General features: G+C 43.9%; 1 protein-coding gene across 3 annotated transcripts in view; it reads left to right on the forward strand.

The window, feature by feature from the left end:
* The window catches only part of DSP (desmoplakin), a 138,447-nt gene that overhangs the window by 37,678 nt on the left and 84,944 nt on the right, over positions 1-15,825 (forward strand). For all 3 annotated transcript variants that reach the window (XM_033934732.1, XM_033934733.1, XM_033934734.1), the window contains exon 2: positions 1,455-1,551. In XM_033934732.1, coding sequence (XP_033790623.1) covers positions 1,455-1,551 — 97 coding nt within the window. The remainder of the gene's footprint in view (positions 1-1,454; positions 1,552-15,825) is intronic.

Below are 15,825 nucleotides of genomic sequence, written 5' to 3' on the forward strand. Positions count from 1 at the left end.
AATTATCGCATCACTCACTCTCAACAAACAGCCAATTCACAAACTAGAGGTTCCTACAAACAGTTTATCCACAACATACATGATAGGTAAGCGTCTGAACACTGAGCATTGTCTCTCTGCAGGAGACACCAGGACATTGTTAAACTTATGCTCTCTTTTTCCTAATTATTGGATTTTGGCCACTAGCATGTCTTAGAATGAATCTACACCACTTAAAATCTTGCATTATACTACAGTATATTGCATTTGCCCTTTTCAGAACTGGGAATAATCTTAATTTGCCATACCACTTCATTAATTTTCCAAATGAAAGTACGCAGGTGTTTTCACTGAAAATTATCCCTGGAAAAGTACCCACGTACAATTATACCTTTTAACGTTATATCTACACTTCTACCTCCGTATTTGTGGTTTCAGCAATCACGGTTTTGATTATTCACATTTTTTAGCTTGCTGGCTCCTTCCCCCCAAATCGGCTTGCAAAGAGAAATCGCCGATTCAAAGCGTTTACAGAGAAAACTTACCGATTTCTAGCACTGTGTTTTGCCTCTCCTTCAGGAACAGGCCAGGTCTCCCACCATGTTATTTGCGGCTTCACCCTATTCACGATGGTTTTTAATAGAAAACAGCGAATAACATATGACAGTTATTCACGGTTTTTCTGTATTTGCGTTTCTGTTAATCCCATATCATAGCGAATATGGAGGGAGAAGTGTATTTTTTTGAGAATTTTAAAATGTACACACATTTCCAAACCCTGCCTTCAGGAACACGTCCCCTTACTGTCAGTAAAAATGCACGCACAATGGATGTAGATTGTAGAGGCATCCAGTTTTCTAAATGCCCTTTCCCACAGGTCTGCAACTGTTAGAGCCATGGAGATGGCTTTCAAGTCTTTACTAGTAAATAAACTGACTTAGTGTTGTTTTCACAGATTTGAAAATCAAGAGAGTTCACTATTCAGAACAGGCTTTTAAGCAACTATTGGACCTTTTATATTTGTGCAATTAAAATAGGGAAGTAGATGTTTGTAGCTTTTAGAACTGTTTCAAACATTTTCCTATTCAAAATCCATGTTGGGTGTATGACATGTTAGCTTCTCTCATGGCTTTGCTGTATTGATGCTGATTTTTTTACTGGTTTCCTATGTGCCTCTAGTAGCTTCATTGCAAGGTCCATAGTCCTAGTATTTTTTGGAAAGAGTAAACAAGTGATTCTGATTGGTTTGTCTGTGGAGCATTCCAGTAAGGATGCAGATTGCGATGCTGATCTTAAGGTGTTGTGAACACCTAGGCCTCTCTGATGACAGGACTGAAACCACCATCTCATCTCAGCAGGTTCCCGAAGAAATTAACATCCATTTGACAATTGGCAAGCAGCAACTATGTGATATGCTTTTAATTGTGGTATAAGGTTTATTTACTTGGTGTGTTGTTGTTTTTTCTCATTTGCAGTCAAACTGCCACACTGGGTAGACGTCAGAACACCATTCAGGACCTGTTGCAGAATTGTTCAGATAACCTGTCACGTGCCGAGCACATAGCCCAGCCTGTAAGTCATAGATTCCATTCTGAGTACTAATGAGAGTGTCTGTTCTTCTTGCTTCATAGTCATCAGTCTCAGTTGAATCACTTTGGGGTCATAGAGACATGGCATATGATAGAGGGCAGGGTTTTTTTTTTAAGCAGAGGAAGCCTGGAGTCCTCTAGGGGTTTGCATGAGGGCTTTGGGGGTTTTGCCACAGAAAATACATGTTTAAATGTTTAGCTAATTTACTGTATATGTGTAGAAAAAAAATCTTTGCGTGGTGGGAAAGGGAGGTGCGGCAAAGAAATTTTGCAGCAAGCAGAGGATCCTTTATTTGCAACCATGTGGCGATTTTATTTATCTTTTCTCTTGCCTCCTATGTTGCCATTGCACAAGGCCTGCGACTCTTATCCCCTTTCAGGGGTCATGAGTGCTGGCTTTGTAGCTTTGCTAACCCGAGCCAAACCAGGGACCAGAGTCCTGGCCTAAGAATCAAAGTGCAGGTCCTCCATGACCCTCCCTACAGTTCATATTTTCTGCTCTTAAAGCTGTTTTGATAATTTATTTGGCTGCTAATGTACAAAGAATCATTAAAATCCACAGGGGTTTGGTTTTTTTGTTTTTGTTTTTTGGGGTTTGTTGTTGTTGTTTTTTTTCGTTTTAATTTATACTTCATCGATAAGGAAATGTTACTGGTTCAGATCTTTGAAAGATCTCTGTTACTGTTTATACCAGTGAAATGGTGTGGTGGCCATGTTTTAGTCTTCTTTCCAAGGTAATATAAAGAAATAAAACAAAAAACAAAGGAAATAAGGTGATACCTTTTTTATTGGACTAACTCAGTGCCATTGGAATAACTCAGTACCAGGAATGGAAACGCTTTAAAAAGTTTTCTTTCTCTGTTTTTGATAATTTTTTCTCTCCGCATCCTTTCCTTATCTCCTTCTCTTTTCTTTTTCCTCACTTCCCATCTTCTTCTGTGGCCATGCCCTTCTCCAGCCCAGCCCAGTCTCAACCTCAGCTGCAGCTTTAAACTGTGGGCCTGGCAGGAGGTACCTGAATTTCAGATGCCCAGGAGACCTGCTGTTCAGGGTTTTTTTCAGCCCCAGTTACACTGACTATTAATAATTTAAAAGCATTTAGGCACTACAGTGCCACTATGCAGGCAGTACCTCCTCTTTACATGGGAAGGACTTCTATTCTTAAGAATATAAGAAACAAATTCTATTAATGTAAAAGAGAGAGGCAAAATGAGGAGACAAGTCACATTGATTATTTTGAGAAATGTGACTCATTGCTCAAGACGAACGCATCTCACACTGACTGCTAATGTCTCCCAGTCATGTGTCCAAAGGTGTGATTTTAAAGGAAATTCTTAAGAGCGGCTGAAAGCAACTTAATCTCTGCTTAAGACTTTACTCATAGGATGGTTGCTATCTTTTCTTATTTATAAGTTTTTATTCTTTTAACAATCTCTGAGATTGTTTGGCCAAGGCTCCTGATGAGACAGCGGCAGTACGCTTAAGGAGGGCTTTAAAGGGTGTAGGACATGCTGTTTTTAGCCTTTTCAAAATGTTTAGCCTTGAGTGACCTTTGTCCTCTATCCCCTGGGTTCCCCTTGTGCACATCTCTTTATGGTTTTGCCAGCAAATATCGGTGGGTCTGGTGAGGAGGAGCACAGCATAATTAAACCCAAGATTTTTCTTGCAAAAGGATATGTTTGGTAGGTGATGCATCCCCTCCTGAAACAAGAGACCAGGACTTGCACTTCGATGACCCTTATGCAGAAATATCAAAGAAAAGACAAGTTAATCTAATCATGTATTTTATAATGAGAAAAACGTATGGATAGACTGGATGGACCGTTGAGGTCTTCATCTGCCGTCATTTACTAAGGTTACTGTGGAGAACCTTCATTCTCTTCGAACGCTTCCTAAGCACATCCCTGCAGAGCAGTACTCCTTTCTATTTCTGCTTCATCCTAAGTGATTGCTTTAAAATTTGAGCTGCTGAAAAAATTCAGGCAGAGCTGACTATCCTTTCATCCAGCCAAAATATTGTCTTTTTTTTTCTTTATTTTTGCTGTTGCAGGAATAGAAAAATAATAGAAAATCCTAGCGTGGACGGGGTATTTTTGTTTTGGGTTGGGTTTTTTTTTTTGAGGGGGAAGGCAGGGATGGTGGTACTCTGGTCCTGGAGTGCCACAGTTTCTGGGAGAACAACATTATACAAATAAATAAAGGTATGCAAATGGATTTCATAAATATTAATTGGGGGAATCCTGAAAAGACGCCATGTTTTGCTGTACTCAGGACACAAGTTCTCCAGTAGTGTTCCTCTATCCCTTCTCCTGGAATTTTCTTTCTCATATATGATCTATCTTTGATCCATATACCATCGTATTCCTTCTCCTTTTCCTCTCTTGCACTATAGAAATGAAGTCGGGCAACAGGTAGCATGGAGACAATTCCCTGTCCTTGCCGCTTCTTCCCCTGCCTTTCCTGTTTTCTGATTAGAAGGAGGGCCTGCCAGTAGGGGAAGAGAGGCAGCCATAGGGGCTTCTATTGTATCCTCCTCCATGCTGCCGCCCTCCCAGTTTCAGTGGTCTCATTGAGGAGTGAGAGAGGAATGATGCCCATGGCAGCTGCAGGACTTTTCTTTTGGTGGCTAGCGAGAGAAACTCTAGTGGCCATAGATTTTTATCTTTCTCATTTTATCCAGTGTTTGTGAAGAGGGGTACAGAATATTGGATCACTTCTGTTTGATGTCTGGGCTTCAGCACTGATAGAATATCCTGGAAATTTTCTATCCTGTATCCTGTTTTGCAGCACAAGGAAATGTAAGGCATGCTATATCTCTCTGGGCATCTGGTCATTTCTGGGAACTCATAGAGACACAAAAAGATGAAAGCAGGCTGGCGACAACTGACATGCCAGCTGTAGAGCTGGATAAGTGCTCACGCCTAAATGATGTAGATATGCACATACCATGGATGCTATATATGACATTTTGAGTTGCGCACACAAATTTGGGTACACATAGAAACATAGACAAATAGAAACATGATGGTAGATAAAGGCCAAATGGCCCATACAGTCTGCCCATCTGCAGCATCCACGATCGCCTACTATCCCTAAGAGATCCCACGTGCCGGTCTCACGCTTTCTTGATTTCAGACACATTCTTTGTCTCCTATCTTAAGATGTTTTAATTTCCTGAGGTACCTCTCCTGAGGGACTGTCAAATACCTTCAAAAAATTCAGATACACTGTGGAGCTCATTTTCCAAAAAGAAAACCATCCTAAAGTCATCATAAGTGGCTCTTGGGGCATTTGATATGCCAAAACGTCCAAATTGCCATTTTTGAAACTTGCTTTCTAGACGGTTTTCTATGCCGTTTCTCAGCAGTGCATCTAAATTCCATAGGGCATGTTGGAGGTGTGTGTTGGGCAGGCTTAAGACTTGGACATTTTGCAGCGACAAACATTTTACAAAACATCTAGGGCACCATTTAGATGTTTGGGGCTAAACCTGTTTTAAAACCAAGTACCAAAAAGGTGCCCAAACTGACCAGATAACTATTGGTGCTATGAAGGCATGACCCCCCCTCCCCCCATATTCCCCCAGTGGTCACTGACCCCCCCCCCTCCTACCCCCAAAGATGTGAATGACACAGTACATGCCTGCCTGTATGACAGCTTCAGTTATGGCTAGTCCTAGTAGAGCAGCAAGCAGGTGTCTGGAGTAGCCTAATGGTCAGAGAAGGGGACCTAGGCCCATATCCCACCCTAACTAGTACAATTGTGAAAAGTGTGTACCCACCAAAACCCCTCTGTACTGACATATAGGTGACACCTGCAGGCATAAGGGCTATTGGGGTAGTAGACAGGTGAGTACCATAGATTTTGGGCGGGTTTTAGAGGGCTCCCCATACATACAGTTTAAAGAGGCTATGGTGAGATGTGGACCTGGAACCTTTTATGTGAAGTTCACGGCAGTGCCCTCTTGGGTGCCCCAGTGCTCAACTAAGATGTTTGTGTGGTCAGTCTAATTTCAATTATAATGTGCCACGAAAAACATTTGCTCTGTTTAGTGTGCCGGAGCTAAAAAGGTTTGAGAGACATTGATCTAAAGAAAAGTAGGTACCTCTGTTCCCCATTCCATTATGGACTAGGCTCCTACAAGGCTTCTGGTTATAGAATTGCCATACTGGGACAGACCAAAGGTCTATCAAGTCTAGTAGCTTGTTTCCAAAAGTGGCCAACCCAGGTCCTAAGTACCTAGCTAGATACCAAGTAGCAAAACAGTCTTGGGCCCGATCCTTTTCAACATATTTATAGGAGACATGACTCAGGGGCTTCAAGGTAAAATAGCATTATTCGCCGACGATGCTAAATTATGTTACACTGTGAGTGACACTGCAAGTAAAAATGATTTGTCCGACAGCATGAAGCAAGACCTGCTTTTACTGGAACATTGGTCCACGACCTGGCAGCTGGGCTTCAATGCGAAAAAATGCAAGGTCATGCACCTTGGTAACAATAATCCGTGTAGGACATACACACTGAATGGTGAAACCTTGTCCAGGACAACAGCAGAGCGGGATTTGGGGGTGATCATTAGTGGAGACATGAAATCAGCCAATCAAGTGGAGAAGGCTTCATCCAAGGCTAGACAAATGCTGGGATGTATCCGTAGAAGCTTTGTTAGCCGGAAGCCAGAGGTCATTATGCCATTGTACAGAAGCATGGTGAGACCTCATCTGGAGTACTGTGTGCAATTCTGGAGGCCGCACTACCATAAGGATGTGCTGAGAGTTGAGTCGGTTCAGCGAATGGCCACCAGGATGATCCTGGGGCTCAAGGATTTCTCGTATGAAAACAGGCTGCACAAGTTGCGGCTATACTCTCTCGAAGAACGTAGGGAGAGGGAAGATATGATAGAGACATTTAAGTACATCACTGGTCGCATAGAGGTGGAAGACGACGTTTTTCTTCTAAAAGGACCCTCGTCCACAAGGGGACATCTGCTGAAAATCAGGGGAGGTGGGGGGGGAAATTTCATGGGGATACCAGGAAGTACTTCTTCACTGAAAGAGTGGTGGATCATTGGAACGAGCTCCCGGAGCAGGTGATCGTAGCCAGCAGTATACAAGATTTTAAGAATAAATGGGATGCCCATGTCGGATCCCTACGAGGGTAGCATAGAGGAGGGCAGCTTGGGGGACGATTGATAGAGTGTAGATTGGGGGAGGGTTGTTGGAGTGGGCAGACTTGATGGGCTATGGCCCTTTTCTGCCGTCATTTTCTATGTTTCTATCCTAGGAATAAGCAGTGGATTCCCCCAAGCCATCTCAATAATTGCCTATGGACTCCTTTTTTAAGCCTTGCCAAGCTAACTGATTTCACCACATTTTCTGGCAATGAATTTCAGAGTTAAATTACACGTTGTGTGAAGAAATATTTTCTCCGGTTTGTTTTAAATCTGCTACTTCGTAGCTTCATCGCATGCTCCCTAGCCCTAGTATTTTGGGAAAAGGTAAGCAAGTGATTCACATCTACCCTTTCCACTCCACTCCGTATTTTAAAGATCTCTGTCATATCACCCCGAACCATCTCTTCTCCAAGCTGAAGAGCCGCTTTAGCCTTTCCTCATAGTGAAGTCGTCCCATCCCTTTTTATAATTTTTGTTGCTCTTCTCTGTACCTTTTCTAATTCCGCTATATCTTTTTTGAGATACAGCGACCAGAACTGCACACAGTATTCAAGTTGCGGCCGTACAAGGGCATTATAACATTTTCATCTTTGTTTTCCATTCCTTTCCTAATAATTCCTAACATTCTATTTGCTTTCTTAGCCACCTCCACACATTGAGTTGAGGGTTTCAACGTATCCTCAACAATGACACCTAAATCCTTTTCCTGGGCAGTGACTCCTAACATAGAACTCAGCATCACGTAGCTGTAGTTCGGGTTCCTCTTTCCCACATGTATCACTGTCCTGTTAGTTATTCTCTTTACACCAGCTCTATGCAAAATCTCATTTGTCTATACCAGACCTGGGCACAGCCGGCCCTTTGGCTGTCTCTGACTGGCGCACATGAGAACAATGGCAAATTAGGAATCAAACATAATAATTCTACTTCGTACACGCAATACAACTGTTTGTGTTTTTACTAAGCCTGTTTCACGTTTTCATGGCCTAATCGTAACATCTAACAGTAGCAGCTAATCAAAACCATACAATTTGCTGCTTTTTATAAAGAGATAAATTTAATGTGGACCAGAATTGAGATCAGCCTATTGGTCCAGCCCTCCAAAACAGACCCAGTTTCTTTTGTGGCCCTTTGGGATAATTAATTGCCTATCCCTGGTGTATACTTTAGTTTAATGCCACATGTTAGAACTCTCCAGTGTTTTTGTAAAGACTTTTGGCTTTTGGACACAGACTGCTAAAAGTGTGAGCTTTTTGAAATTTCTATTCAGAAACTACTTTATATTGGCAGTTGATAAAAATAATTTGGAAACATAATAACAACAGTTTATATACCACAGGACGGTGAAGTTCTATGCAGTTTACAATGGTTAAAAGATGTTACAAATTAATTAGGTGCGGTCTCCAGAATTGTACACAATATTCTAAATGAGGCCTCACTAGAGTCTTAAACAGGGGCATCAATACCTCCTTTTTCCTTCTGGCCATACCTCTTCCTATGCACCCTAGCATCCTAGCAGTTTAGATACAGGTAAACATAGAAATAGACGGCAGATAAGGGCCACGGCCCATCTAGTCTGCCCATCCCAATGACCCTCCCCTACCTTTCTCTGTGAATAGATCCCACATGTCTATCCCATTTGGCCTTAAAATCAGGCACGCTGCTGGCCTCAATAACCTGAAGTGGAAGACTTCGATCGTTTTCCCTATCTGTCCTGGTGGGCTCACAATCTATCTAATATATCTGGAGCAGTGGAGGATTACCGTATTTTCACGTAGATAACGCGCACCCGTGTAAAACACGCACACGGGTATAGCGCGCGGGAAACTGACATATTTGTAAAAAAAAATTTATATACCGCGCACACCCGTATACTGCGCATGCTGCCCCGACTCTCCCGTCGCCGCCCGACTCTCCTACATGATGAGGGGGGGGGGTCGGGAGGCTGTGGGGGTGCGAGCGGTCCTTCAGAGTAGGGGTGCGGGTGGGAGTGCGTGCGAGCGGTCCTTCGGGGTTGGGGTGCGGGTGCGTGCGAGCGGTCCTTCGGGGTGGGGGTGCGAGCGGTCCTGCGGGGGGTGAATCGGACGTTGGGGGGGGAACTATGTAAAAAAAAATTTGTAAAACGCGCTCAAGCGTATAACGCACAAGGTTATGCACGGTTTGTAAAAACTGTGTATAACGCGCGCGTTATATGCGTGAAAATACGGTAAATGACACGGTCACAGGGAGCAGCACAGAGTTTGAACCCACAATCTCAGGGTGCTGAGGCTGAATGGACAAATTACCAAGTGGTCATCTTGCCCACCAGCTATGCCATGATCAGTACACCAGTAGCAGCCCTAACCCTTTCCACTTGGGTACATATTCCTGGAGAGACATCTTGTCATGTGTAAACAGAAAGAAAGGAACCAGAGAGAATCAGTAACAGCGTTTTATTACTGCAATCGCAGTGGACTGTGATTCCTTTGGGAAGACAGCCAACGAATACAGTGCCTTTACAATGAACATTAGAATGCCCTTAGCAACAGCAGCTAAGGCTGAGGGGGCTTCTAGCTAGGGCCCCTTTCTACAGGCCTATATCGGTTAAAAGAAATGAGCTTCTTTTCTCGGAAATCAAAACGCATCAATGAGGTAAGGAGGGAGCTACTTTATCAGCAAGGCTACAGCGGTTGTTACAAGAAAGAATGCTAGCTCTTGTAAACTTTTGCTGGGGTTTGCAACTTTAGCATAAGCTAAGAATTTATTCCTCAGTCCTCTGAGCAAGATGACAATTCATCAGCTGCAGGGCTGATGGCAGCTAAAGGATTGTTTCTGCCTGCAACAAGGTGACGCTCTTCTTCCTGGTGACCTTGTTCACGCAAAGCAGCACAGAAGTTACAAAAAAATGGAGATGGGACCACTTTACTATGTTCAAGAAGGGGGGAAAGGGGGGTTTGGATTTAGGTCACACCTTTTTCACAGTTTTTACCTGAAGGCATCTTCCATTCTGGCACAATGATTAAGTCGGCCCTGGGTGTAATAGATGGCTACATCCCTCGCTTTAAGCAAAAATGACCTCTGGGAGAATTGCACTTGCTGCCGATGAAACCAAGAACTCTCTTCAAGATTACCTGCATGGTCTATAAAGGGATTTGTGGTGAAAACTCTAAAGCAGTGTTTTTCAACCTTTTTACACCTATGGACCGGCAGAAATAAAAGAATTATTCTGTGGACCGGCATCGGTCCGTGGACCGGCAGTTGAAGAACACTGGGCTAAGTCGTGGGCCAGACCCCACCCATCTCTACCCAATCTCCACCCCAGACCCCTCCCCCATAATAGTACTAATTGCACCTTGCACATCCCGTGCCTCATCTGGAAGCCTTCCCTCTGACGTTGCAACGTCAGAGAGAAGGTTTCCGGTTCAGGCACAGGATGCCCGTAGGAGCCACTCCCCGTGGCTTTGTGCACTGAATCAGTTAGGAAGAGGGAGCTGGTTCGAAGATAACGCCGCATCGATCGCACCATGGACCGGCGGTTGAAAAACGCTGTTTTGGGCCTGATGCACGTGCTGGCCTTGTGGACCGGCAGGAAATTTCTTTGGACCGGCACTGGTCCATGGACCGGTTGTTAAAGAACACTGCTCTAAAGGACTAGTTTCTGGACATCATTCCATAGCGCAAGAAGACACAATGACTTAAGTTGTCCTTCCCCTTCCCTCATCAGGTTCAATGGAAAAAGCTATTCAAGACCACCTTTGAATCTCTGGGTCCCAGAATCTGCAATAGACTACCCTTCTATTTACATCAGATCCCCTCCTATTAAGCTTATTATTATTTTTTAAGTATTTATATACCACTTATGGCCTAAGTGTTTGTTTTTTTTACATTCAGGTACTCAAGCATTTTTCCCTATCTGTCCCGGTGGGCTCACACTCTTATCTAATGTACCTGGGGCATTGGGGGATTAGGTGAGTTGCCCGGGGTCATGAGGAGCAGCATGGGACAGGAACCCACAACCGCGGGGTGCTGAGGCTGTAGCTCTATCCGTTGTGCCACACCCTGCTAAAGATTTATCTCTTCTCCTTCTAATGACTGATCCCTATCTATCACACTCTGTAGCACCAAGCTGCTAATTATGATAATTGATCCCAGTTTTCTCCCATTGAATATGCATGAGATCTATTTGCATGCATTGCTTTCAATTCATATTCATTGGGGAAATCCTGAAAACCCGACTGGAATACGGCTCTCGAGGACCGGAGTTCCCTACCCCTGCTCTACGCTCTCTAAACTGAATCACAGCAGTCACGCAAACTGTACCAACATCAACATTTTATTTTAGAGGGAAAAGTGTGCTAGTACACTAATAAATAGAATTTGAACATTATGCTAAAGACTACTGAGCTTAAGGTTGAGTTGAGTGAGTGTAGGTGGGTGTCTGGTTAAAGACACTCTCCCTACACAACAATATTCAGCGCTCCATGGTCAGTGTTATTGACGGCTCTGACCACTGTGGGCTGTAATAGTCACAGATATTCAGTGCTGGTACTTATTCTCATTCCGATACTGGATATTCAAATATTTGGCAGTGCCTGGGAGTTATCTGGTATGGCTGGATATTCAAGCTGTACCCAGATAGCTAATTGGGCATAGCTAGGACTGCAATATATGTGATCTAGACGTGCAGCACAGGTATGAGTATCTGCAGTGTCTAGATAACATCCAAGTTCATCCTGGATCACCCCGGCACATTGCCATGGCATCTGCCCAAATATTCGGTGGCACTATCCGAGTTTGTCCCGCTGAACATCAGGTTTCACAATTGAACTAGGCAAAACAGCCTTTGAACATCGATCTCCACAGTCATGAAGCAGGTGACCTATTATTTAAACACAGAAGTGTAGGAAATGCTACAGAGGTGACACATGGATAAAGTGGCATGCTTAGTTGGGGACCACATGGCATGTGTGCCTACATGGGAGAGTCCCAACCTAAAGAAGACGGTTCCGACCCATGAAAGCTAGTCAGAATAACCCCAATTCTATATATGGCACTCAAAATTGTATGTGCAATTTATTTGCCTAATGAGTCAATTAGCACCAGTAATTGGCTGCTAACAATCAATTATCAGTAATAATTGGAATTTATGTGCACGTCTTTATAGTCGCTGTTCTATAAAGATGTGCGTGTAAATTTTTTCATGTGGAAAGGCATGGCTGGGTCGGGGCATTTCTAGGATTTGCGTGCAGTGATACAGAATTTGGGCGATCCATACCTAATTTAGGTGCAGGTATTTACACCAGGATTCGGTGGACACAAATCCTCATGCCTAAAATTTGGTGTGGATCCCAGCACTGAATGCTGTACTATAAATGGTACCCAACTATGAGTGCCATCTATAGCATAGCACTTAAATTTTGGCACCTAATTTTATAGAACTGAGTCCAAAATGTATCATTGGTCCAAAAAAAGGTGTCGTCATCAATTCTTTTCTTTTTTTTTTGTTTGTTTTATTTCAATTTATTAACCTAATCTACCTAGGCAGAAAAAGGATGCAGGAATAAACTGTCCTTAAACTGTTGGCGCTTCAGATCCCCCAATCTGTCTGTCTGTCTTCTCTCTTCTCCAGGCTAATTCAGCTGGTCTGTAGTGTCCAGTGATGGGTCAGTCAGGTGTCTGGTGTTTGCTTCTCTTTTACTTGCTACACTGGAGTTCACACACGGGTTGTTCCTTGATGTTTGCTCTTTCATAGGCTACGGGTTATTTTTACTGTTTTCTTGTTTGCGGTTTTATTTGATCCCTTATTGACCTGGGACCCCTGATGAAGGCGTGTTAACCGAAACACGGACCGTGTCGGGTCCCTAGGTTTGTTTTTAAGGTGGCATTATTAACCACACTCAATTATTTTATACAAATAAATTTAGCCTGCATCATTGTACGTGCTTCTGCAGTTTCCCTTGTTTTTGATTCACATCCTTCACTGTAGATCTTGTTGGTTTTGCCTTTGTTCTGCTTCTCTTTGAGTACCAAAGCATCAGGACACCAGGAAGGGAAACTGCTCAGTGATCTAGGAGCAAACGCTAAGGGAGGCAGAGAGATTTGCTGCTGATCTGGGATGGGCAGGCCTGCATTTATTCGCCAAGGTCATGTCATGTCTTTCTGGTGCAGAAAAACTAAACAAAGTGATTAATTCCAAGGCTGAGGCTCTTCTTATGCTAAAGTCAGTGCCTGCCCCCTGTTTGAACTTGTTATTCTTCTATGCTTTTTGTACCATACAATTTCTTATATCCTGAAAATTTCAAAAAGGATTCAGTGCAATTTACAATAAGATTCTTATGGATGGTCAACAAATGATAGGATTAAAGAGAGAGGAAGTGTGTCTTAACGTTTTTCTGAATTGGTAATGCGAGACCTGTTGACGTAACCATATAACCAAATACTGTCTCTGTACAGAGTGCTGTGCAGGTGTCTATCTAAGGCTTTGCACATAGCTCTTTACATGCTATGCCCACAAAATTCAAGCTAATCTGTGCATAAAGCCTCTGGCATCAGCTCTCTGGTGTTTAAACGGGGATTGCTGGCACACAAAGGGGCTCATTTTCAATAATAAAAACTGTCCAAAATGTGCCATAAAAGGGCAGATGGACGTTTTTTTTCACCGAACCCTTCCAATTTTCTATGTACAAAATGTATTTTGTACATAGGTTTCAAGGGGCATGTTAGAGGCATAGTTTGGGCAGGTAGAGTGTGGCGCAGTGGTTAAAACTACAGCCTCAGCACCCTGAGGTTGTGGGTTCAAACCCCTGCTGCTCCTTGTGACCCTGGGCAAGTCACTTAATCCCCCCATTGCCCCCAAGTACATTAGATAGATTGTGAGCCCACCGGGACAGACAGGGAGAAATGCTCGAGTACCTGAATAAATGCATGAGCTCCCTTGAGGGAACGGCATAGAAAACTGAATAAATAAATACGATTTGGATGTTTTTCTGCAATAAGTGAACATTTTAAAAAAACATTGTCTGAGTGTTTGGGGCTAGACCTCCCAGGCACTTAGTTTTAGATTGTGAGCCCAATTGGGACAGAGAGGGTAGTTTTTAAAGTGCCTATTATTCTAACTTTGTTAACCGCCTTGATTTGGACAACAATTGTTAAGAAAAGCGGTATATCATAAGAACATAAGAACATAAGCGTTGCCTCTGCCGGGTCAGACCAGGGGTCCATCGTGCCCGGCAGTCCACTCCCGCGGCGGCCCCCCAGGTCCATGACCTGAAAGTGTTCCCTACCTAACCTAAAATATCCATACCCTATTCGCTCAATGTCCTGTAAGGTAAACCTCTATCTGTACCCTGTTATCCCCTTCGCTTCCAGGAAGTCATCCAGTCCCTTTTTGAACCCCAGAATTGTACTCTGTCCTATCACCTCTCCGGGAAGCGCGTTCCAGATGTCCACCACCCTCTGAGCGAAGAAGAACCTCCTTGCATTCGTTATGAATCTGTCTCCTCTCAGTTTTTCTGAATGACTTCTTGTTTTTGTTGTCCCCGCTAGTCTAAAGAATCTGTCCCTCTCCGCCTTCTCTATGCCTTTCATGATTTTATAAGTCTCTATCATGTCCCCTCTCAGTCTCCGCTTCTCCAGGGTAAACTATAACCTGTTTTAATAAAGAATAAATGCCAAAAAGGTGCTGAAACTGACCATATGACCACTGGAGTAATGAAGACATGCCACCACTCCCCCCCCCCCCCCCACACACACATACTCCTCCAGGGGTCACTGATCCCCCCCCCAAACCCCCAAAGATGTGAATGAAACAGTACATACTAGAGAGTTGCACAGGGACAGAAATCCCACCCATCCCCGCCAGAATCCTGTTCGTTCCCATCCGTACCTGCCAGAATTCTGCCCATCCCCGCCATTTCCAACCGGAATCTCCTCCGTCCCCAGCCGTCCCCACGAGGAATCCCCTCCATCCTCCCCATAAAAATGACCTGTCTCCATAAAAAGCAGCAATTGCTTCTGACAGTTTTGATTTTAGTTTTTAATTGAGTTTTACAGAAAATTCAAAACAAAGGGCTCCTTTTACTAAGCTAAGTTAGGGCATTAACTCGCGGAATAGCGCATGCTGAATTGCCGCACATTGAGCTGGCGTTAGTTCTAGCTGCGTAGCGCGCGCAGTAATATCCTCCGTGCGCTAAAAACGCTAGCGTACCTTAGTAAAAGGAGCCCAAAGTCAGGCATCTGCCAGAACAGGCATAAAACCAATACCCCTTCTCCCTCCCTTTCCCCAGTCGGGTGGGGTTGGCATAGCAACAAAATGCTATCCCAAAAAAGTAGATTTAAGGCAGAATTTGATGAACAGAAAGAAGATGCCACGGTGCAGCAATTCTCTCCCACTCTGCCCTTTTTTTTTTTTTAAGTTACATATTTAATGTTAGAAACATGACGGCAGATAAAGGCCGAATAGCCCATCTAGTCTGCCCATCCAGAGTAACCATTATCTCTTTCTTTCTCTGAGAGATCCCACGTGCCTATCCCAGGCCCTCTTGAATTCAGACACAGTCTCTGTTTCCACCACCTCTTCTGGAAGACTGTTCCACACATCTACCACCCTTTCTGTAAAAAAGTATTTCCTCAGATTATTCCGGAGCCTATCATCTCTTAACTTCATCCTATGCCCTCTCGGGTACCTGCTGGGCTGAAGCAGTTTAATGCAGGGTAGTCTGGCTCTGGAGCTGCACAGTTATGCTGCCCAGCCACAGTGAGTGGTGGCAGGCTTGAGCCAATGAGATTCTTGAGGGGAGATCTCGCGCCAAGGCTCACTACTGGGAGAGCTCTGCACATCCACCAATGTGGGAGCACTTCTACAAGAAAGTGCTCATGATTGGCCATCAAGCTCTAGCTCTGTCTCTCTAATTGGTGGATGTACAGAGCTCTCCCATGTGAGTGGCAATCAGCAACTGGTGTGCTGAAGGATTGAAGAAGCTTAGACGGAACTTTGGAAGAAAGGTAGACTGGCATTTCTGTGGGAACTCCAGAGAACTATTATCCATCCCTGCAGGAGTCCCGTGGACCTAGGGGGGGATTCCCATAATCCCCGTTCCCGTGCAG

Source organism: Geotrypetes seraphini, chromosome 2 (assembly GCF_902459505.1).
Source record: "Geotrypetes seraphini chromosome 2, aGeoSer1.1, whole genome shotgun sequence".
In the NCBI taxonomy this organism is placed as follows: Eukaryota; Metazoa; Chordata; class Amphibia; order Gymnophiona; family Dermophiidae; genus Geotrypetes; species Geotrypetes seraphini.